Raw genomic sequence first — 24,356 nt, forward strand, 5'->3', positions numbered from 1 at the left:
TGGCGGGGAAGGACAAACCCGTAGCTGACTGCCTCTCTCGTGCCACTATCGGGGCTGTCCACCTCGGCATCGACTACGCCCATATGGCTGCGGATCAGGTTTCGGACCCAGACATCCAGGCATGCAGGACTAAAGTTTCTGGCCTCCAGTTGGCGGACATCCCCTTCAGTGACGACGGCACAACGCTGCTTTGTGACGTGTCCATGGAGCAGCCGCGCCCCGTGGTTCCACATGCATGGAGACGGCAAGTTTTCGAGTCCATACATGGCCTCTCACACCCAGGCAGGAAACCTTCGCAGCGCCTGATTGCGGCGAAATTCGTCTGGCCCAGGATGAAGGTTGACATTGGTGGGTGGGTCAGGACCTGCGTGCCATGCCAACGTGCGAAGGTCCATCGTCATGTTAAGGCCCCGCTGGAGCGGTTCACGGTCCCGGAAAGACGCTTCGACCACGTCAACATTGATCTGGTGGGTCCCCTTCCCGCCTCCAGGGGGTACACTCACCTTCTGACGATGGTGGACAGGACCACCCGTTGGCCAGAGGCCGTCCCACTGACGGAGACTACCACAGCTGAGGTGGCCCGCGCATTCATCGGCACCTGGGTCTCCCGGTTTGGGGTCCCCTCAGACCTTTCCTCTGATCGGGGGGCCCAGTTCACTTCTGGCTTATGGACTTCTATTACTCAGCAGCTGGGTGTCTCCCTCCACCGCACTACGGCTTACGACCCACAGGCCAATGGCCTGTGTGAACGTTTTCACCGGTCCATGAAGGCTGCCCTTAAAGCCGATCTCCGGGGCGACGGCTGGGTCGACAGGCTTCCTTGGGTGATGCTGGGACTCCGTACTGCACCTAAGGAGGACCTCCTTTCGTCCTCTGCTGAGCTGGTGTACGGCCAACCCCTCCGGGTTCCGGGGGATTTCCTCCCCTGTGCTACGGTCCCCTGGTCAGCACCAGAACAGCGAAGTGCGCTGCTGGACAAGGCCAAGTCCTTCCGGCCGATCCCTACCTCATGCCACGGCGTTCCTAAGGTACGTGTCCCGCCTGATCTGAAGGCAGCGGGGTATGTCTTTATCCGCCAAGACGCCCATCGAGCCCCTCTGCAACCGCCCTATGATGGTCCCTACCGGGTCGTGGAGACAGGCGACAAATCCTTTATTATCGACATGGGGGGTAGTAAGGAACGCATCTCGGTGGATCGCCTTAAGCCAGCTCATCTGGACTTGGACCGTCCCATCGAGGTGGCCCACCCGCCCCGCCGCGGTCGCCCCCCTGTTAAAACAGTCCCGACCCTAGCTCCTGCAGACCCCCTGCCCTGCCGTCCGAGGCCGGCCAAACGTCCGCCTGTTGTTTTTCCCCGGCCTCGGTCTCCTGTGCCTGCTCAAGGGCGCCAGAGTCGCTTTGGGCGAGTGATCAGAGTCCCTGACCGTTTTTTGGGGCCGGTTCTTGTGAATTCTGGGGGGACGTGTGTAGTGACCGCAGAGTATTCGCAATTCACGGCGTTCCAGCCTTGTATAAAGCACTGTTAATATGTTTGTGTTTACTCAATCACCCAGGCTGCTTAGCGGGTGATATGACGGGATATAAGTGGGACAGAGAGGAATGAAAGTTTGTTGTTGTCAGTACGCATGCAGAGAGTGAGAATAAAGCACATGATTGTTTTTCTACCGGCAAACCGACTACATCGTCCAGTTATTGCCGTCACTCCTACAACATATTGATTTCTTTTTTTGTTTTGACTTGTCCATCGGACAACTGCAGGAGGAAGTCAACTTGTCCGAACATAAAATGTACTTGTCCCGGACAAGCGGACAAGCCTTAATGTCGAGCCCTGTTGAGGAATGCTTCCTGAGCAACGACTCCAGGTGGGTGTGGCAGGGGGTTCAGCACATGACAAACTTCAGAGCCAACAGGCTCACAGCCGCGGAGGACGACCCCCTGCTGGCGGAAAAGCTGAACTCCTTCTACGCCCGGTTCGACGAGGGGCGAACGGAGGTAACCACAACACAAACACCACTCTCTCCAGCTCTCAGCAGCCTCACCCTCACAGAGCATGAAGTGAGACGCGTGCTGAAGGCGGTGGACCCCAGGAAAGACTCAGGGCCGGATGGCGTCCTGGGACGGGTGCTGAGGGACTGCGCCGACCAGCTGGCCGGGGTTTTCACCAACATCTTTAACCAGTCCCTGTCCCAGGCCACCATCCCACCCTGCCTGAAAACCTCAACTATCATCCCAGTCCCGAAGAAAAGCACGGTGAGCTGCCTAAACGACTACCGCCCGGTGGCACTCACACCAATCATCATGAAGTGCTTCGAGAAACTAGTCCGGGCCCACATAGTCACACGCCTCCCGCCCAACCTGGATCCATACCAGTTCGCCTACAGAGCCCACAGGTCCACAGAGGACGCTATCACGACGACTCTCCACTCCACTCTATCCCACCTGGAGAGGGGAAACAGCTACGCGAGACTGCCCTTTGTTGACTTCAGCTCTGCCTTCAACACCATCCTTCCAGACAGGCTAGTGACCAAACTACTAGACCTGGGACTATCACACTCTATATGTGCATGGATCAAGGACTTCCTGTCTGACCGCCCCCAGAGGGTGCGGGTGGGCTCCCACACCTCCACAGCCCTCAGACTCAGCACTGGGTCCCCCCAGGGCTGCGTGCTAAGCCCCATCCTCTACAACCTCTACACCTACGACTTCACCCCCGTCCACCCCAGCAACTCCATCGTAAAGTTTGCAGACGACACCACCGTGGTGGACTGCATCTCGGGGGGGGACGAGGCGGCGTACAGGGATGAGGTGGAGCAGCTGGGCAAGCTGTGCAAGGTTAACAACCTGCTGCTGAACCAGTCAAAGACCCAGGAAATCATCGTGGACTTCAGGAGGAAAAAATCTGAGGTCCAGCCCCTGCTCGTCGATGGAGGGAGCGTGGAGAGAGTCTCAACCCTCCGATTCCTGTGGGTGCACATACAGGATGACCTGTCCTGGAAGATCAACACAGCAGCCATCATCAAGAAGGCACAACAGCGGCTCTACTTCCTGAGAGTCCTCAGGAAAAACCACATCGGACAGGAGATGCTTGTGACCTTCTACCGCTGCGCAGTGGAGAGCATCCTCACCTACTGCATCTGCGTGTGGTTCTCCAGCTGCACAGCCGCAGAGAGGAATGCGCTACAGAGAGTCGTGAGATTGGCCCAGAAGATCACCGGCGCCCCCCTCCCCTCTCTGGTAGAGCTGTACAACACACGCTGCCTCAGGAAGGCCTCCAAGATCTCCAGAGACCCATCCCACCCTGGGAACGAACACTTTGCTCGGCTGCCCTCGGACAGGCGGTTCAGGACCATGTTCGCAAGGACAAACAGACTGAAGCTCAGCTTCTACCCCAGGGCCATTCAGGCCCTGAACACAGCAAAGACCTAGGTTCTAGGCCCTGGACAATCTAGACAATTTGATGGCAGCTACTAGATTGAAATCAAGTGCAATACTGAAACACAACTGTGAACATTTCAAACCTGCAAACTGCGACACTTTAAATTAATGTGCAATAACACTATGTGCAATATGACAACCCTCGGGTACATAAGGTTCAGAGATGTTAGAATAGGTATAGCATAGCATAGAGTACAGCACAGTGTTTTATTTGTATAGTATAGTATAGTGGATAGTGTACATAGCCTTTATTTATGTAAACCAGCTCTTTTCCCTTCTTGTTTTTAGTTTTTTTCCTAGCACCAGGGGAGCCCCCCCTCCCAAATTTCGTTGTTTGGTACCTGTACTATATCAATGACAAATAAAGACCATTCATTCATTCAAACGAACCAACGAAAAACAGGCACACAGACACAGAAACGAGACACACAACCGCAGACGCACACGGGCACGACGCACACACAGACACACATACCTACGGACACAGACACGCACACAGACACACACACACACATGCACGTGCACACATGGTTTCTTTCTTACCACATCAGGAACATGTTCTCGTTTAATCTTGTCCAGATTGTCGTCATTGACGTTTGAATTGGCAAAGTCAAAGCTGGAAGAGGAAAAAACACGACTTAACATCATCTGGATCTTCAACTGGAGAGGAATGTTCAGCACATTTTGAAACCACTCCAAGTTGTCCATCTAGGACCATGACTAACACCCCCAGATGCCACCCCCCCCCCCCCCCCCCCCAAAATACCTACCTCTGAACCAGACTAACACCCCCAGACACCTACCCCTGAAGCAGGTCTCCCACCATGCCCCCCCCCCCACCAGACACCTACCCCTGAACCAGGTCTCCTATGTTGAGCAGGTGGCCCAGGTGGGTGCGGCAGTGGTACTGCTGGGCTGTGTCCATCTCTGAGGTCTTCTGAACCCACACCTCCGCCAGGGTGTGCTGCAAACACACACACACACACACACACGTTATCCCAAAGGTAATCAGCAGGAAACTGAGAGAACATAGCTCTCTCTTGCACGCACGCGCACTTACGCACGCACGCACGCAAGCATACACACACACACACACACGATAGTAATCTAACACCAGAAACCCATTCCCTTTTCCACTTAACACAAACGATGCCGTGTGTTTCTGACGGCCAGGTTCAAGAAAAAATTCCACTATTGATTTTCCTCTTCGGAGAAAAGAGGAACGTTACCCATAATTCACCCTGTTTTTCATTACGACCACAAACACAGAAAACTCTCGCAGACGGGCTGCATCAATCCAAACAATCTCCCCTTGCCAAAGCGCGCACACACACACACACACACACACACACTAGTGTTGTCACGATACCAATATTTTACCCTGTGATACTATACCAGCCCAAGTATCACGATACTGAGTAGTATCGCGATACCGCGGCACTTTTGTAACACTTTTTATTTTTATGAACATGCAATGAATTTATACAAGTTACAATAACTTAATGAGTGGTGCATGAATAACATGCATTTAATGCATTACACTGTAACTCTACAGGTAAGTAAAAGTACTGAAACCGATATTTTTGTGAATAACATGTTTATTAATAAGTAGTTTGAAACATCAAACAGACCAACTGGCCTTTTGCAAGAGTATAGCAAAGTAGGTGTGTGTGTGTGTGTGTGTGTGTGTGTGTGTGTGTGTGTGTCTGTCTGTCTTTCTGTCTTTCTGTGTCTGTATGTCTGTCCGTCTGTGGGGTCTTTTTCACGAACTTGAAAAGTAAAAGCAAACACTGGCATATCAAAAATATAGAGGGCTACTTCCAAACTGTAGCTCAAGACTTAACTCAACTTAAGAAAACTCAGTGGTCATATTCCAAAGATTGTCACTAAGCAGGGCAGAAGTGTGGTTCAGCAACAGCAGTCCTCCTACACCTACAATACAATTCACTCAAGTCCTACTGAAGTTTCTCCTTAATTTTAGGCAGGTTTTGGGCTAGGAAAACAAGCATGTCCACCCTGTCTTGAGCCAATCTAACACGCCTTGGACTGCAGATCATTCCTGAGGTGCTAAACACTCGTTCGGAGGCACAGCTCGATGCTGAAATGCACAAGTACTTTCTTGCACATTGTGAGAGGAGTGGCAGAGTTCCTGCATTTAGCTTCCACCACTCAAGTGGGTTTTCTTCTCCTCTATTTTGGTGTATATTTCCAGCTCTTTTTGTAGCTTCTGTGTATTGGTCAATCTCTCCTCAGCTCTGAGGTCACTGCTGCTTTCTCCCTTCTTTGTTTTGATACTGGAAAGAAGCTCTCGCATGTCAGTTTTGAACCGCTTCTCTGGTGAGCATACGGGTTGCCTCACCTCAGGCTCAGTGTGATGTCCGGAGTCCTGCTGCTGCGCTTGCTTCATGAGGCTTTCTTTCACCTCGGGTTCCATTGTCACAAAGGTGTGTTTAAAACGAGGATCGAGGAATGTGGCACAGTTGAGGGTAATCTGTAAATCTCGGTCTGCATATCGCTTCTTCAGATCCGCTGAAACTTTCTCCTTCATTTCACAGGCGAGGTTGCTATCGGCTTCAGATGGGGCAAGGCAAGACGATATCTCCCACATGACCACCTGAACTGCAGAGAGTGTGGGATGTTGCTCTCCACTGAGGGCATCCGTGAACCGTCGTAGTGGACCAAGCACCTCCTTCACAGTTTCAAGGGTAGTGATGTCACTGTCCTTTGGCATCAGATGCCACTTCTTCCTGCCGCTGGCCAGGACACCACTCACAGCTTGCTTCTGCTCCAGGAACCTCTCTACCATGTCGTACCCGGAGCTCCACCGTGTTGGTTCTTCATGAAGCAGCTTGTGCTTAGGTAGATCCAAGTCTGTCTGCTTTTCAGCCAGCAGCCTGGACAGCTTTGATGACCTTGAGAAAGCGGAAATTGTTTTTCGTAGTCTGGACAGGCTGGATGAAATCCTGTCAATGGCCAGTGCTTTATTGGTGGCCAAATCTAGATTATGTCCAATACATGGTATCCAGGTGTAGTCTTGCGAAAAGGCCTTTGTGTTGTTTGATGCATTGTCGGTGGTGATACCTGACATCCTGCTCATGTTCAAACTCCACTCCTCCGTAGGCTTTCGGCGGTGTGGTCACTGTTCAGCTCAGAACACCCCAAGCACCACGCATCCATCTCCCAGCTCTCTCTAATCATCTGCACTGTAACAGCCATGTAGGCTTCCATGGCCCTGCTGGTCCACAGATCTGTCGTACAGGAGAAGTATTTGTTAGGACCTGACAGCTCTACTCTAACTGCCTCTCTGGTTTCTGCATACAGCCTGGGTATTTCTGTATACATAAAGAAGTTCCTCCCAGGAAGCTCATATCTGCCATTTAATTTTTTAACCAATCCCCTAAAGCCAGATTTCTCCACTGTGTATATTGGAATTCGGTCCAAGCAAATGAACTCTGCCACTGCTCGATTCAGTGTTTTGGCTTCCTTTGAAGTTTTCTCATATTGTTTTTGCTGCTGAAACAGTTCTGGTAGGGTCTGGGAGCATGAGGGCTGCATTCCTTTAGCTGGGGTGGCTGCTTGTTTCTGAAATGAGAAGGATGGGAAATGCATATTATGAATTATTCATATAAAATATTTAAAACGCACATCTAACATAACAGAATCAGCCATGTATAGCCTACGTTACGTTACTTCATTAGCTAGCCAGGCTGGCTAGCACCGGCTGGTTAGCCAGCAACAGCAGCAGTGCTGCCGCACACTTTAGCTAAGAAGTTTATTCATTCATTTTTGTAATATTAGCTAATTGCAAGAACACAGATAATTATAACAAATAAAGCCATACTAACCTCATTAGCTTGCTTGTATTCCAGTGCAAGGTCTGGATGACGACATTGTAGGTGCTTTATTAAGTTTGACGTGTTGCCTCCTTTTGCCTGTATGGCATGATTGCATCTCCTGCAGAACGGACGGCCATCATCTATTGCTTTACCTTCGCGATCTGGTTTAAAACCAAAATAGTTCTAGATAAAACTTTTTGAGTTAGTTTTCTTTAGTAATTTTGGCGTTGATGGTGCGACACTATGGGTAGGGAACGCTTCTGCCATGACGATACTGAGAAGACTGGCTCGCGCCCAGACAGACATCCAGATAACGTCAATATATAAGGTAATATTGTGACTGCGGAGATGTGCGCGAGCAAACAAACTGGGATCGGTCACAACGGTGTCGCGAGCCAGTCTTGTCCTCATTAGCAGAACCAGTGAATTTGGTAATAGAGGTAACACATTGCCCCGCTGGTACCGTGTTCAACACGGTAGTATAGTATTCCACGGTAGTACCGTTGTATAAAGCTTATGGTATAGTAGGCACCATGACATTTTGGCACCGCGGGGTACCGTTGGTACCGGTATATCGTGCAACACTAACACACACACACACACGAACACACACACACACACACACACACACACACACACACACACGGTGTAAGTAGGAACATGCAGGAAAGTGTAAGTGTAACCACACACATACAGTGTCTGGTCTCTACGTGTGTATGTGTGCATATGACTTGCATACCGAGTACCCAGGTCCAACTGTCAGTTACATTTAAAATGTTAATCATTTAGCAGACGCTTTTATCCAAAGCGACTCACAGTTAGAGATTACAGGGACAGTCTCCCTGGAGTAACTTAGGGCTGAGTGTCTTAGTCAAGGGTTTAGTGGTGGTGTTCCCAGGTCTTACTCAAGGGCACATTAGTGGTGGTGTTCCCAGGTCTTACTCAAGGGCACACTAGTGGTGGTGTTCCCAGGTCTTACTCAAGGACACACTAGTGGTGGTGTTCCCAAGTCTTACTCAAGGGCACACTAGTGGTGGTGTTCCCAGGTCTTACTCAAGGGCACACTAGTGGTGGTGTTCCCAGGTCTTACTCAAGGGCACACTAGTGGTGGAGTTCCCAGGTCTTACTCAAGGGCACACTAGTGGTGGTGTTCCCAGGTCTTCTGATCACCAGTCCAACTCAGTAACCCCTAGCCCACCACTACCTGACACACAGGATAGTGTCAGTTAGACAGGATAGTGTCAGTTAGATAGTGTCAGTTAGATAGTGTCAGTTAGACAGGATAGTAGGGCTGCCACAAACGATTAGTCATAGTCGATTAGTCACCGATTATTTTAACGATTAGTCGACTAATCAGATCATGAATTAGAGCTTATCGCACAATTACTCAATCGCTCTTATTTAGCTATCATCTTCTAAATCAGCTTCTAAATTTAGCTTGAAGTTGTTAGTTGTTGTTGTAGGCATGTGCTAACTAAAAATAAAGACAATTAAAATGATTGTTCACTCAAAAATAGATATTTTAATGAACTTTGCAGCTTGCAGCAGCAGCATATTTATTTCTGGCATCACTTGCATGCAATGTAATGTAACAGTGCAAAACAAAGGGTATAGTGCATCTTCTCAGGCATCAAACACATTTTTAAATGTAGTACTCAGCAGTTTGCACTCTCTACTACATTTTAAAAATGTGTTTGATGCCTGAGAAGATGCCTCTCTCTCTCTCTCTCTCTCTCTCTCTCTCTCTCTCTCTCTCTCTCCTCTCTCTCTCTCTCTCTCATCTCTCTCTCTCTCTCTCTCTCTCTCTCTCCTCTCTCTCTCTCTCTCTCTCTCTCTCTCTCTCTCTCTCTCTCTCTCTCTCTCTCTCTCTCTCTCTCTCTCTCTCTCTCTCTCTCTCTCTCTCTCTCTCTCTCTCTCTCTCTCTCTCTCTCTCTCTCTCTCTCTCTCTCTCTCTCTCTCTCTCTCTCTCTCTCTCTCTCTCTCTCTCTCTCTCTCTCTCTCTCTCTCTCTCTCTCTCTCTCTCTCTCTCTCTCTTACACACACACACACACACACACACACACACACACACTCACTTTCTCTCACTCACACACTGACAGCCAGTCTGCAGTACCATAGCCAACTACTGATCCAACAAACAGAAAAGTAAACCAGATACAAAACAGGTAGTTCCCTAGTTTGAAAGGAGGAAATAAATGCATTTCTCTACCTTAGTGGGAGACCTGGCACTGGGAGGAGGCAGCTAGTTTCTAGTAGTCAGGGCTGTAGGAGCTGGTTGCAAGGTGTAGGCAGGCTTGCAAGGTGTCATCAGTCATCGAAAAGGCAATCTGCAGCCTCGAGAAACGCTTTTTTCACAATTTCGCCGTCTTTGAATGACTTCTTGTGTTTAACAAGAACGTGACTGACGCGATAAGAAGCTATCGTTGCAGCCGTACGTTTTCGCTCTTTTGCCACATTTCCCTTCTTCGAAATAGCCATCGTAGATTTGCAGATCAGACAGACGCACTTCCAATATCACATCGTGTAAAAAAGTCCTCCTCCCATTCTGGATGGAAGTTGTACGTTATTGGTTTCTTACTTGGTCCAGCTTCCCCACTCATTTGTATACCATTTCTTTAGTATTATAAAGTAAATAGTAGAAATTGGAAGGCTAACTAGGTAATTAGTCTCGCCGGTATTTTGTATTTTGTAGTTGGCGCTGTTGACTGCACATGCGTGGTGAACCGTGTGTTAGGTGAAAAGATTAGATCTCAGACTGGCTTACCTGTACGTCAATCAAGTGGCAAAAGCCATAGTGAGGATGGATGATAGGCAAACTTTTTTTTTTTTTTTGCTTATCGCTTATTTCAGCTCCAAAAAAACATGCGATGACGTCGATTACCAAATATGTCGGCGACGATTTCGGTAATCGACGTTGTCGCGACTAGGAGACTAATCGTGGCAGCCCTACAGGATGGTGTCAGTTAGATAGTGTCAGTTAGACAGGATAGTGTCAGTCAGACAGGATAGTGTCAGTTAGAAAGGATAGTGTCAGTAAGATAGTGTCAGTTAGACAGGATAGTGTCAGTTAGACAAGATAGTGTCAGTTAGGTAGTGTCAGTTAGATAGTGTCAGTTAGATAGTGTCAGTTAGACAGGATAGTGTCAGTAAGATAGTGTCAGTTAGACAAGATAGTGTCAGTTAGATAGTGTCAGTTAGGTTCTTCCTGAACGTTCCGCCGCATCGTGTCTACATCCCTCCCCCACCGACGCCCCGCCCCTTCAGACTCGCACCTTATTGGACCTCAGGCCGGCCCCCGCCCCCAGCTTCTGGTTCCGGATCACGTCGATGTCCATGACGATGAACTCCTCCAGTTGCCGCGGGCTACCGAGGCTGTGGAAGGGGTTGCGCCAGTACGTGCCGCCGTCCACCTCGGCAACTGTTGGTAGGGAGGACGACAGGAACAAGAGGTCAGCTGATCTGCCAGTCTCAGGCTTAGAGACGTAGTCCAGATGTACTGGCTGCACTGGACTACTCACAAGAACACACACACACACACACTGTTCATAAAATGTTCATAAATAAAAAGCGACCCCCCCCCAACCCCCCCCCCCCCCCCCCCAACACACACGACAGAGAGAGACACACACACACACACGACAGAGAGAGACAGAGACACACACACACACACACACACACACACACACACAAAGACAATGCGTCAAGCCTAATTATCCTGATATCACATCTCACATGTGTAGTGTAGTGTGGTGTGAGTGTGTGTGTGTGTGTGTGTGTGTGTGTGTGTGTGTGTGTGTGTGTGTGTGTGTGTGTGTGTGTAGTGCGTGTCTAATACGCTTATCCAGCAGCAGAGGCTGTCGGCCAGGCTTAGAGCTGCTCTTAATACGCTCAACGGAGGAGAAGAGAGAGGGAGGAGAGGAGAAAAGTTGTGTAACTTTGTGCCTAAAAGTGACAGAAAAGTGTGTGTGTGTTAGCCATGTGTGGAATTCAGAGTGATTGATTCAGAGGGAGGCCATGGAGAGAGGGATGAACATGTGGTGGACAGGCAGGGTAAACTGCCCTGGGGTCAGTTTGGAGCATCAGAGGGGATATTCTAACAGTGTAAACTGTCCTGTCCCACTCACCCTCCCATAGACACAGAGAGAGAGACACACACACACCCTCCCACACACACACAGGGACTACTCACTCTGCAGGGTGTTGGGGTCGATGAGGTGGATGGTGCTGGTGACCCGAACACACACACACACCTGGCCCAGGTTCCCCAGGCTCTGGGCGAGGCGGGGCGACAGGCACACCACGTTGTCCTGGCAACGGGACCACAGACACGACAACCATCAGAGTGACGTCACGTTTAGGAGGGTTAACCCCCCCCCCCGGTGCGCGCATTTGAGACACAACAAGGGGAACTGTAGGTGGGATTAGGATTGGCTGGGATCTGGGGTGAACACTTAGGTGGGATTAGGATTGGCTGGGATCTGGGGTGAACACTTGTAGATACGGTTTCACAGACCAGGCTTAAGTCTAGTCCTGGGGGGTATTCCATCAACGTTGCTAAAGGAAAATACAGGCTTATTTTGATATAAGTCTAATAAACCTGTATTTTTTTTTTTTAACAATCGATTTAGCTAAAAAGCCTGGATTTTTCTCTAGTGAAGTTGATGGAATACCCCCCTGGACTAAATCACACTTTCAATGGAAAACCTCTATTGAGGATGCTTTCTAGTCTAGGATCAGGCTTAAGCCTTGTATGTGAAACTGGCCACCTGTGTTCTAAAACAAATGGAATGTTAACGACGGAATCCCTGATTGGCAGTTGGATCTGGCGAGTGATTGGCGGTTGGAGTTGGACCTGGCCAGCCCTCCTAAGACTTCTTCATCCCCTCTTTCCACTCGTTTTCTAAAACGTAATTTCATCCTTCGTCTAGCATCATGACTGCAGCATTAGGACCCTGGTCCTAGCATAGATTTCCTTCTCTTGCTATGACTGATGGATAGAGGGTTCAGACAAAATTCAAGACAAATGTGACACAGCCCCAATGAAAAGGGCTACCTGTAGACGAAATTAGTGTTGTTCCGATACCATTTTTTGATCCCGATACCGATACCTGACCGTGCAGTACTTGCCGATACCGAGTACCGATCCGATACCACAGAGAGGGAGAGAGAGACAGAGAGAGAGAGGCAGAGAGAGAGAGAGAGAGAGAGAGAGGGAGAGGGAGAGAGGGAGAGAGAGAGAGAGGCAGAGAGAGAGGCAGAGAGAGAGAGAGGGAGAGAGAGAGACAGAGAGAGAGAGAGGCAGAGAGAGAGAGAGAGAGAGAGAGAAAGAGACACAGAGACACAGGGAGACACACACACACACACACACTTTACTACACACACACACACACACACACATTTTACTACAGTACGTCAACCTGAACAGTGAATAATGTGCATACCTAGCTAGCTAACAAGCTATTGTTTCATGGCATTATTAGCTCTGCTGCAAATGAGTTGCAATATAAACCAGAGAGCATATCATAATATCATATCCGGACACTGACTCATCATAGGTAAACTTGAAACAGCGCTAGCTAGCTTAGCTACGGAAGCTAACTCACGTTAGCTAACACAAATTGTAGCCAAATGAGCTCAATATCTTCTGACAGCAGACAACACAATCACTACGTATGGACACCGCTCCTTCACCCACCGAGGCTGACTCACCTGTTCGCTAACGCGCTCCAACGGCACAGAGGTACAACACCGAACGCAGCTCAAAATAAGGAAATGACAAGCAGTCAGCTAGCTAGTTACGGCTGGGGTTCATCGGCTGCGTTCGTCAACTCGCTCTGGAAATCTGACCCACACTCGTGGAATGCCTCTTGTCCAATCGTATCGGTTGTTATTATTTGTTAGTACTCGCCGATACCGATACCAGCATTTTTGTGCGTATCGGTGGCCATGCCGATACTAGTATCGGTATCGGAACAACACTAGACGAAATCATTTTTCTGTTTTTTACATGTGCTTAAACTACAGATTGTAAGCTTTCAAATGATGCATCATACATTGAAATCGGAAACAAATTGAAGACGACATGAGTATTTGAAAGTTGCTACACCGGAAATCACTAAGCACAGAAAATCCCCATCAAAGATAATGAATCCCCATCAAACAACAAGAAACGAAGTCATTGTGTTATAGATTACACTTATTTAATGAACGTAAAACTGTTCAGAAAAATAACGAGTGGGTACTTCACATCTTCGAGTTGAATGTTAGCTAAAAAAACGAAAATCTGAAAAAAAACAAAAAAACTTTAAAGACGAATTTGACGTCTTTCTCATTTCCGAGAGGTGTCCATTTACATCAGATTGCGTCACAAATGTATTTGTTGTTGCTTTGGATAAAGGCATCTCCTGAATGTAAAAAATGATCGGCTCTGTTCTGTTGGGATGAACCGAGCCTCTCTACGACTTGAGGGCGGAGGCGCCGCCCTTCTGCGGTCCAGAAGGCAGACAAACACCCCTGCTTGGCGTGTGGACGTGGCCTGCGTGTCACAGCGTATGAGTTAATTCGTCTATTTCCCTCTAAATCCCGCAGACGCGCGCTAACCTGCAGAGGTTCCATTCAACAGAGGGAAAGAAAATCCTTGAGTCCTGACCTCAATGTGTCGAGATTGATCTTGCTATTCATCTGACGGTTCCAAAAAAACAAAAAACTAAAAGGAGAGAGAGAGAGAGAGAGAGAGAGAGAGAGAGAGAGAGAGAGAGAGAGAGAGAGAGAGAGAGAGAGAGAGAGAGAGAGAGAAAAAAATCGAACAACGGTCTGAAAACAACATGTAGGCCCACGTCGTAGGAACAGAAGAGTCACGTTTGTTCTCCAAACACACAGGGGAGTCGGTCTGGGTCTGTTCTGGCCTGTTTCAGACAAATATGGTTTTTATTTACATTAACATTTTTGGCATTTAGCAGGCGCCTTTATCCAAAGCGATGTACAACAAATACATTTGACTTAAGTAAGTGAATGTTCTATCCACCAGTCATAGCAGGAAAAAGTCATCTATGCTCAGGCCTGGGGCCATTGGCAGTCGTCATGTGATTTTGCTAGTCGTCGTACTAGAAGAAGGATTTCACTGGGGTAACGGTGGATGTCTCAGGAGGGACAGTTAAGGCGTAGCCTGAAGAGATGGAAGTCTTCAGTCTACGGCAGACGATGGGGAGTGATTCTGCAGTCCTGACAGCAGTCGGCAGCTTGTTCCACCAGCGGGGCTCCGGTATAGCGAAGAGACGTGACCGGGTAGCGAGACTGACCCACGTAGAGGCGGTGGAGCCAGTCGACCAGCAGAGGTGGAAGAGCAGAGTGAACGGGCTGATGTTTGAGGGGCATTTCTGCGTTATTGAGATAGAGACAGTAGAGATCGACAGGAAGGATGGGTGAGAGAGAGAGGGGGACACGTAGGATAGGTCGATGGCTGGAATCGAACCGTGCGATGATACGGCACGCGCCTTAGTGTGGTACGCCACTTGCGCGCCAGAAGCCATGTTCAGGGCAGGTCTCAGAATAGTTGTAAGTGTGGGCCTCCTAATTCAACAGATATGGTAGCATCTCTTGTTTTTAGGACGTACCTTTTTTAATCTTGCTTTTGCCTCTTTTAAAGTTGTGCTGGTTATTTTAGGTCCTTCGTCTAGTTTTAGGGATGTCCCGATCCGATATTGATATTGAATATCTGTGCGATATTGGTCCTGAATGCTGGATCGCATATCGGACCGGAAAAAAAATAGGCACCGATCTGGGGCTCGCGATCTGGCGTGTCACTCATGTGATGACAACAGTAGTAGTCAGTGGTCACATGCATGAGAGTTGGCTAGTAGCTACCTGTGTGTACTGAGTCTGACAATGTCATTATGCCAGCTGGTGAATTTTACGGTTGTTTACATAGTCTGAAACTACAGATTGTAAGCTTTCAAATGATGCATCATACATTCAAATCGGGGGAAAATTCAAGACGACACGAGTGTTTGAATGTTGGTGCTAATCAAGAATGGGAATGCGACAGGAGAAAAGTGACTAATCAAACCACAACAACAAATGCTGCTAACAGCTAGCGGCTAACAGTGGTACATAGCTACGAACGTCTAACTGCGTTTTTATAACATCACAACATGCTGAAAGAACATGGACATGCTAAAAACACATAACTACACACAATTAGATGAACACACAGTCCTTGCTTTTGAACACGTCCTAAAACGAAGGTATGTTTATAAGTCATTATCACTTACCGGTAGCCTGCGGCAAACGAGAACAGTGAATCCAATCCACAGATTATAAGTATTTAGTGATCGTTAGACTGTTGTATATTATATCGACTAGGTACTTTAAAACTTAAAGTTGCCTGTTATGAAAAAAAATGAAAACCAGATATTGTTGACACCCCTTTGATCAGGGGTCCCCAAACTTTTTTCTGTGAGGGCCACATCATTTTTCCTTTCTGTGATGGGGGGCCTGGGTCGGTCTCTAACATAAAATAATATGGAACGGAGTGAAATGGAGGCGGTTGCGCAAAGCAATTGCGCGCAGGAGAGCACTGGTGGATGCAAACAAAGTCTAAACAGTTGAATTTGGATGGAATTTATACCTATAGTGATATGTCAATGAAATATAATCAGTTTTACAGTCTGATACATGAGGGAGGACCCTCATCATACACGGGGGGACCCATGAAGCAGGGCTGTCTGGGGGTCCTTAAACGAGCATCAAACACTTAATTTCTACCATTCTGGTGAATTGATATGCACCAATTTGTGACCTTTCTGCATCAATTTATGGTGGAAATGTCATTATTTATGCAAAGGAAAACACAATATTCAGGCACCAGATGATCAAAATATAATGTAATATAATGCAATATAAGGCTCTCAGGCATTCTGTACTTTCAAATATGTATTCTCCTTGAGCAGTCAACATCAACTATCAGCTATTTCACTAGCAAAAACTAAAGATAACTTATTTGCGAAACAGCGCCCCCGCCACCACGTCGGCGCAGTGCCGCTATTGCAGTCAGAAATGACAGAAATCCACCGAGTGCAACGCCTGTAGAAAATTTACGTTGTTCAAAGGGCCGGTCCAAGTGTGGGGGTGGGCCGTGTCCGACCCGCGGGCCGGAGTTTGGGGACCCCTGCCTTTGATTCTGCGACTGGTTTACGGTCTCACCAGCTGGCGTCACTAGACTACACTTTAAAAAAGGGTCCTATAATTGATTTTCCATTTGTAAGAGAAGATTTAAAAAAACCCTGAAGGCACTAAAACTAGAAATCTTTTTTCTACAATGCTGAATGCTGCAGTTTAAATTGTTTTAACTTTAAACCAGTTGGTCACTGAGTACTGCAGAGTACTGTTTTTGTTGCTTGAATAAAGGCTGGCAGTCTGTAATAGCCAACTGTTGTTGTGGACTATATACTAGGGAAGTATTTGTTATTATTCAGGAGTAAAACAATAAATACAAATATCGGATTGATATCGGTATCGCAGATACCTGAAGCCCAGGTATCGGTAGTGAAAAAATGGGATCGGTACATTCCACTCTTGAATGTTTAAATGTTACGGCCGATTCTTTATTAATTTTTTTGCTCCTTTAGTTTTGGTCATTTCCTTTAGTTATTTATTAGTCCTGTGAAGCTCATTCCATTTACATTTACATTTTTGGTAATTAGCAGACGCTTTTATCCAAAGCAACTCGGCAAAAAAATAAAAAGACTAAGGGCCAGTTTCACAGACAAGGCTTAAGCCTAATCCTGGACTAAAAAGCATCTTCAATGGAGATTTTACATTGAAAGTGTGATTTAGTCCAGGACTAGGCTTAAGCCTTGTCTGTGAAACCGGCCCTTAGTAAGTGAATCGTCTATCCGCCAGTCATAGCAGGAAAAAGTAATCTATGCTCAGGCCTGAGGCCATTGGCAGTCGTCGTGCTAGAAGAAGGAAGAATTTCTTCTTTTGACACTGGGGAAATGGTACTGGAGGGGTAAGTAGATGTCTCAAGAGGGGCGGCATTGCAGTTATGTACGAAATGTGCAATACAAATTAAGTTTGACTGTACCTTGCAGACAGGCACAATCTCCACAGAGTAGGTGCTCTTGTAGTTGTACGTGTTTGAGTGGATGTCGTGGGAGATGAGGCGCTGGGAGGTCTTTGACCTGTTTGAGAGAGAGAGAGAGAGGGAGAGGGAGAGAGAGAAAGAGGGGGGGGGGAAGAGAGAGAATATTTTGTTAAACATAAAATAAATCACCTACAACACCTACAACAACAAAAGAAAAACAAGCCTGAATGTCAATCTACATGGAACGGATCGTATCAAACTGGTTGTCATCGCGTCCGTGTCCAATCAGATGCTCAACACATGTTATCTCTTCAACTAGACACCACTTGTGGTTGGGTGCGGTGGTCGAGCTCAGGTTTCACTCCAGCACCCTATCATTGTTCTCTGACATGTCAACATGTCCTCCCGACATTACAGCAACCGCTATGGGCGTTCCGTTAACCACAGAGGGGTTTACTAGAGAGGGGTTAACCACAGAGGTGTTAACTAGAGAGGGGTTAATCACAGGGGTTAACACAGTGTACAAGGAAGTTGCCTGTCCTAGATGCTGCACTGTACCCCAGTTGTGTGTTCTCCTAAAAGAGATAGTTCAACAAAGTTTAAAAAATCACCTATTTGGTTCCTTATACTGAAATACCGTATTTTCCGCACTATAAGGCGCACTTAAAAGCCTTTAATTTTCAAAAAAAACGACAGTGCGCCTTATAACCCGGAGCGCCTTATATATGGATCAATTGGTTAATTTGTTGATCCATACTGGTTGTACACGGCGCTCAAGGCGCTCTGTCAAAATGTTTCAGTACGACTGGTAAACTACAAAGCCGCACCGCTTGCAGCATTACGGTAATCAGTAAACACCAAGTAGAAGCGTCTCTACAGTCACTATTCGAATGAAGGCAACAGCGCGAGCACGGGACATGAACATCGATGAATTTCGAGGCGGTCCTTCTTGGTGCTTTCAACTTGAAGTTTTAAAGTACCCACTCCATATAATAAACAACAGTTTAACGATCACTAAACACTAAACACTAAACACATAATTTGTGTATTGGATTCATTATTCTCGTTTGGGTTGGGTTGGGTTGACTTGTTGACTTGTAAACATACTTTCGTTTTAGCTCGTGTTCAAAAGCAAGAACTGTGTGTTCATCTAGTTATGTGTAGTTATGTGTTTTTAGCATGTCGATGTTCTCCCAGTATGTTGTCATGTTATTAAAATACAGTTGAGACCTTCGTAGCGATGTGTTTTGTTAGGAGCGTTTGTAGCTGTGGCTGCGTTCAGAGTCACTTTTCTCCCATTCAGTGTTTGAGGTGAACCAACATTCAAATACGCCTGTCGTGTTCAATCTTTCTCTGATTTGAATGTATGACACATCATTTGAAAGCTTACCATCTGTAGTTTAAGCATGTGTAAAAACTGAAAAATTACGTTGCACATTTCACCAGGAGCTGTCACATATTGGTTGTTGGTTATAATTGTATAGCCTATTGGTTGTTTTCTGGTGTTGTTTTGCTCTGTTTGTAGTCTACTTGATGTATTTTTTATCAGCTGTTAAATCACCACAGCGGTTAATCCACTAATAGAGATAATAGCAGATTGAAAATGCTTGTAGCTAACTACTCTATATCTCGTGGTCGCAGCTATTGCGAATTGCTATTCACGCGAGTCAGCTGTGAATCACCGCAGGTCCTTGACGCTTGTTGCAAAAATGGATGACGAACGGCTGATACTTGAGGTGGAAAAATATATATTTTTGACAGTGGAGCAGGTAGAACGTTGACGGTGACAACGCTCAGGTGGAGCATGGACAACGGGAAGTTGACACAACACCGATGGAGAGGTGACGCAACGCAGTAGGTGGAGCTTGGGCGTAACGCAACCCCAGTCAAACGTTTGACTGCAGTATTCTATATTCTATTCTATGCGCCTTATAATCCGGTGCGCCTTATAATCCGGTGCGCCCTATATATGAAAACAGTTCTAAAATAGGCCATTCATTGAAGGTGCGCCTTATAATCCGGTGCGCCTTATAGTGCGGAAAATACGGTAGTCTATAGCGAAGGACAGACAATCAAAACGTCTGAACACCGTCATAGCGCTTACAAAACAACAAGCAAACAATGGGTGCCAATAGACCCACAGTTAGCCTGTTTGAAATGTCATGGCCAAATCATCATCTCAAATTCTCTGAAAACACTCAATCGCTGGGTTTAAATTAATTTGAGATGATTCGAGCACAATTCAGACATGCTAATTTAGGGTCCATTGACTTGCATTGGTTTTTAGTTACAAATGCTAACACTTTGCAGTTAGTGACAGTGCCCATATAAACAGAGTCATTTACATTACCATTTAGCAGACGCCTTATTCCAAAGCAATTTACATACATTTGACTAAGTAAGTGAATCATCTATCCACCAGTCATAGCAGGAGAAAGTAATCTATGCTAGGGCCATGGGCAGTCATAATGCTAGAAGGGGGAAGAATTCAGTTTATTTATGTATTTATTTATTTTATTTACTGCAGAGAAACTCTACAGAGGGGTAGAGGGGACGGAGAGGTTTCAGGAGGGATAGTTAAGGTGTAGCCTGAAGAGATGGGTCTTCTTACCTGCTGGGGACTGTGCACTGGAGGAAGTCCACCATCTTCAGGGCATGCTGCTTGGTGGCGTAGTAGAAATCAATCCCATCTGAAACGGGAGGAAAAAGTATATTTTAAATCATCGATAGATGCATCACAGACACACATTCCCCACCGCGCGCGCACACACGCGCAAATATGGCCGCCACATGTTGAAGAGGCTTTTAACTCGAAGATAATTTATATTTCACTGTCAAGGGGCCAACCTCTCCCTCACAAGACTGGCCAACAGCGGGGGTGACGCTGCTGATCCACCCCTCACTCCACAGCATGCCTGTGTGTGTGTGTGAGTGAGTGTGTGTGTGAGTGAGTGTTTGAGCACGCACATCTAAAGAAAATAGGGAGTCAAGCCGCGTTGTTGGCATGGTTAATGGAATGCTCCACGTGATCCACCAGACTGACTCTATGCACTCTGTACTGTGCTGAAGCTCACAGCAGGACCGCTGTACCAGGAGAAGAATTAGTGTCACAATTATGCGTTCACGGTCTACGGCCGGCTGCCTGGCGAACGACATTACCCCAACTACAACTATCTGTATGTTCTGCTCCACCAGATTGACTTTCATTAATGGCAGTGGATAACCCCTTAACTCATTAGTCCTTCTTCTAAGACGACGACTGCCAATGGCCCCAGGCCCGAGCATAGATGACTTTCTCCTGCTATGACTGGTGGATAGATGATTCACTTACTTTAGAAAAATTGTGACGTTAGAATTATAAGGTTCTATCTCAATTTTTGTCATTTTCATTTTCATTTTTTCATAATCTGATCCATTAGGTGTTTATTAATGCCTGTGTGGTGTTATTTTTAAAATGTTTACATTTTTGAGTTAGTAATTCATAAAATACAAAGGTTCCATCTCACAAAACCAGGGCTCTCAAGTTTTGAACAGAGTTCAGAGCAGGGTTTCCGTTAGAAAAAATTGCCGCCGGACATCGTGTCCGGGAAGATTTCGATTTACCGGACAAACGTGATATATTCCGGTCATCATATTAAAATATAAAAAAAAAAAAAAAAAAAAAAATCTAATATAGCTGTTTGTCGCGGTGATTACTGTTGTGTAGCGGCCTATATATGCCATTTAATGTCTATTTCTCATCCGATACGATTAGATGCGAGCTATATAATATATAATAATATAACATGATTCGCATGCGCGCTATGCCATTATGTCCAGCGCTGAACGGGCGCCTCACTGGGAACTGAACAGACAGCATCGATCAATGAACAGACTCCACATTACGTTAACTGAAGTTTGTTAAATTGTTTGGGATTAATGTGAGTTTTCTATTTTCTCTTTCCAGTTTTACCCTTTTTTTTATCAATAAAACAACGTCATTTCTATAACCAGGTCTCGCTGGTTGGGAAGGCATTTCGTTTAGCTGCCTGTCAAATCATACTTAATCGGACTCGGGAGTATGTCAATGAGGAGAACATAACTGTTTATTGAGAAACAATAGGCAGGCTGGGATACGTATATAAAGAAATACCACAATGTCTAGATGTATAACATTTTATTGAACAGTGCAAGCATGTAGGCTTCTGGCGTGACATCGTACCCCTAACGTTCTTAGGGCTTGTTTGAAAAGCTTAGACTGAAAGTTAGTGCCCTGGTCAGATTGTATAACAAGAGGAAGACCGAATGTGGAAAAAAACGTTGTTAAAGCTTTCACCACTGAGCTGGCTGATATGTTACGCAACGGAACAGCTTCGGGAAAACGAGTAGCAGCGCACATAATAGTAAGCAAATACTGACTTCCACTTTTAGTCCTAGGCAAAGGTCCAACACAATCAATTATTACACGTTCAAATGGCTCCCCTATAGCAGGAATGGGATGCAATGGTGCGGGTGGAATGGATTGATTAGGCTTACCCGCCATCTGACAAGTATGGCAACAGCGGCAGTGCTTGGCAACATCCGCCTTCAGTCCGGGCCAAAAGAAATGTTTCAATATCAGCTGATAAGTTTTAGTTATACCTAAATGTCCTGACCACTGGCTCTCATGTGCTACAGATAACACCTGTTGTCTATAACCCACAGGCACAACCACTTGTTTTACAGTATTCCACTCACAACCATTTGCATTAGGAGGAGACCATTTACGCATTAATATCCCATCGTTAAGGAAATAAACTACGTTGCCCCCTATTTCAGATTCCTCACTAGCTGCATGTAAAAAACATTTGTTTAATGACTGATCAGCTACTTGAGCGACACGCAATCGCTCGCCGGTTACAGGCAGAGATAGGCTGTCAGCGGATGGTATGGTAGGACTCGGGGAGGATGGTAACTCTACCACTTTCTCCCTGGGAGAAGCTGAAACAATCGGGTTCTCATCCCTTTCAGAAAAGGCTTGCATAATCACACTATCACAGAGAGAAACATCGCTATCCTCCTCTCTGCCTCGACTCGATTGTGCACGAGTTATAGCGCACACCGGAAACAACCGCTGTTTCGCATAGGCAGCCTACACATTAGGAGTCATCATCATGCCGGTGTCAAATCATATCATAATAAAATAAATACATAGCCTATACACCCCGTCACATATATATTCGTCTTTTTTAAAATAGAAGGAATCAGAATGTGAACTTTAGCGAATTGTATTCAAATTGTGCTTAGAGGGAATTATTTTCACCGGACATTTATGTCCGACGAGTTTTCAATTTGTCGGACTTCATCAACTTTTACCGGACAAAGTCCGGGAATTACCGGTTAACGGAAACCCTGGTTCAGAGTGAGATTTTGGCGGCGGCGGGGGGGGACGGGGTCTGATCTGATAAATGACATCAATTTGTAAAAAAAAAAAAAAAACACACACACAGTCTCAGCGTCAAAGGATATGGTCTTCTCCCACCAGTCTGTAGCCACTTCGAGATGTGAATGATCAATTCAAATAATCTGTCCTCTTCTGTGTAGCGAGCATCTGAATCAATAGCTCCAGTCAGCCCGTGTCGTTGGAATCAGAACGTTGTTTGTTGTAGCGGGAATATCAAAATGTTACCCGGATACAGCAATGCTATTATTTTCTGATTGGCTGTTCGGTAGCTATATTTTGTATTTGATTAGCTGGTGCGTGGCCTTCTGAACTCTAGGGGAACCAGAGGGAACTCACTTGATTCTCTACCTGTTCTATTTTTAAAAATAGCGGCGCAACTTGGTGGGCGCCCCTGGTAATTTCTCTGCGTGAGAAATACAAGGTGTGGCGTGTGAGCGTGTGAACGGGTTGAAATGCGTGTGTCTCACGCCAAATGCGTGAGACTTGAGAGCCCTGCAAAACATAATGGAATGTAAAAACTTTGACGCTCAATATCTCTGAACTACCCTAAACGGAGATAGAACCTTATAATTGTAAGCTCACGAAATGTATTTGTTGTACGTCGCTTTGGAATAAGGCGTCTGCTAAATGCCAAACATGTTTCATGTAAAATGTCACCAACTGCCAACTAGAGTTTCGGAACACTCACCACCTAGAGTTCTAGTGTTCCATGTGGTGTTTTACCTAGCGACAACATTTTGATTGGCTACAAAATGAAGCATCGTAATTATTGGATTTTAGGTGAATTAAGTCAAACCGTGGAACTCTTATCTAGGACGTTGACAATTTGGGCGACTTTGACCCACGGCACTGAATGTGGTTCAGACCGACCCACCGTTGATTTCCTTGATGTTGAGGGCGTTGGTGTGGAGTTTGTGTTTGAGGATGAGCTGCTCCAGGTAGTAGAAGGTTTTCTTGTGAATAGTCTGTGGAAGATGGACACCAAACACCAGATTCATATTCAATACAATCATTCTGATCACAGCATGTCAACAATATGCACCCCACCTAAGAACATTCTAAGTAGGCTAAGATTTGGTGAGGAATTAAAAGTTAACGCTAGTTGTCTGTGAACGGCAGCTTGGATAAGGACCGTTCCAATTGTACACAGTCTGAAGAAAAGGAGACTCTTTTTTTCATTTTTCCGTACAATTTTACATTTTGGGCATTTAGCAGACGCCTTATTCCAAAGCGACTTACAAACAAATACATTTGGCTAAGTAAGTGAATCATCTATCCACCAGTCATAGCAGGAGAAAGTCATCTATGGCTCAGGCCCGGGGCCATTGGCAGTCGTCGTGCTAGAAGGAAGCACCGGTTACTGAGGCTGCATGGGTGGGAAGCACTGAGGGAAATGTTGCTCCAAAAATAAAATATGTTGACAGGATAAAACACTTTCTTTACGTCCTCTGAAACATTTGTTAACCCAATTATACGCCCACTGCAGCGTCACTGTGTTATCAGAACTGATAATAAAGGCATAAAAACGTTGATTCATGTGACATCGGGAGTGAACGAGGATCATGAATCAGTCGAGATT

General features: G+C 46.3%; 1 protein-coding gene across 1 annotated transcript in view; it reads right to left on the bottom strand.

The window, feature by feature from the left end:
* nmd3 (NMD3 ribosome export adaptor) overlaps positions 1-24,356 on the bottom strand; it is a 41,572-nt gene that overhangs the window by 7,729 nt on the left and 9,487 nt on the right. The window contains exons 7-13 of the mRNA XM_080532635.1: positions 23,652-23,742; positions 19,967-20,045; positions 17,356-17,452; positions 11,461-11,578; positions 10,544-10,689; positions 4,287-4,399; positions 3,979-4,051 (exon numbers count right to left, since the gene is read on the bottom strand). Of these exons, the coding sequence (XP_080388761.1) occupies positions 3,979-4,051; positions 4,287-4,399; positions 10,544-10,689; positions 11,461-11,578; positions 17,356-17,452; positions 19,967-20,045; positions 23,652-23,742 (717 nt within the window). The remainder of the gene's footprint in view (positions 1-3,978; positions 4,052-4,286; positions 4,400-10,543; positions 10,690-11,460; positions 11,579-17,355; positions 17,453-19,966; positions 20,046-23,651; positions 23,743-24,356) is intronic.

Source organism: Nansenia antarctica, assembly GCF_963989245.1.
Source record: "Nansenia antarctica genome assembly, chromosome: 5".
Classification (NCBI taxonomy): domain Eukaryota; kingdom Metazoa; phylum Chordata; class Actinopteri; order Argentiniformes; family Microstomatidae; genus Nansenia; species Nansenia antarctica.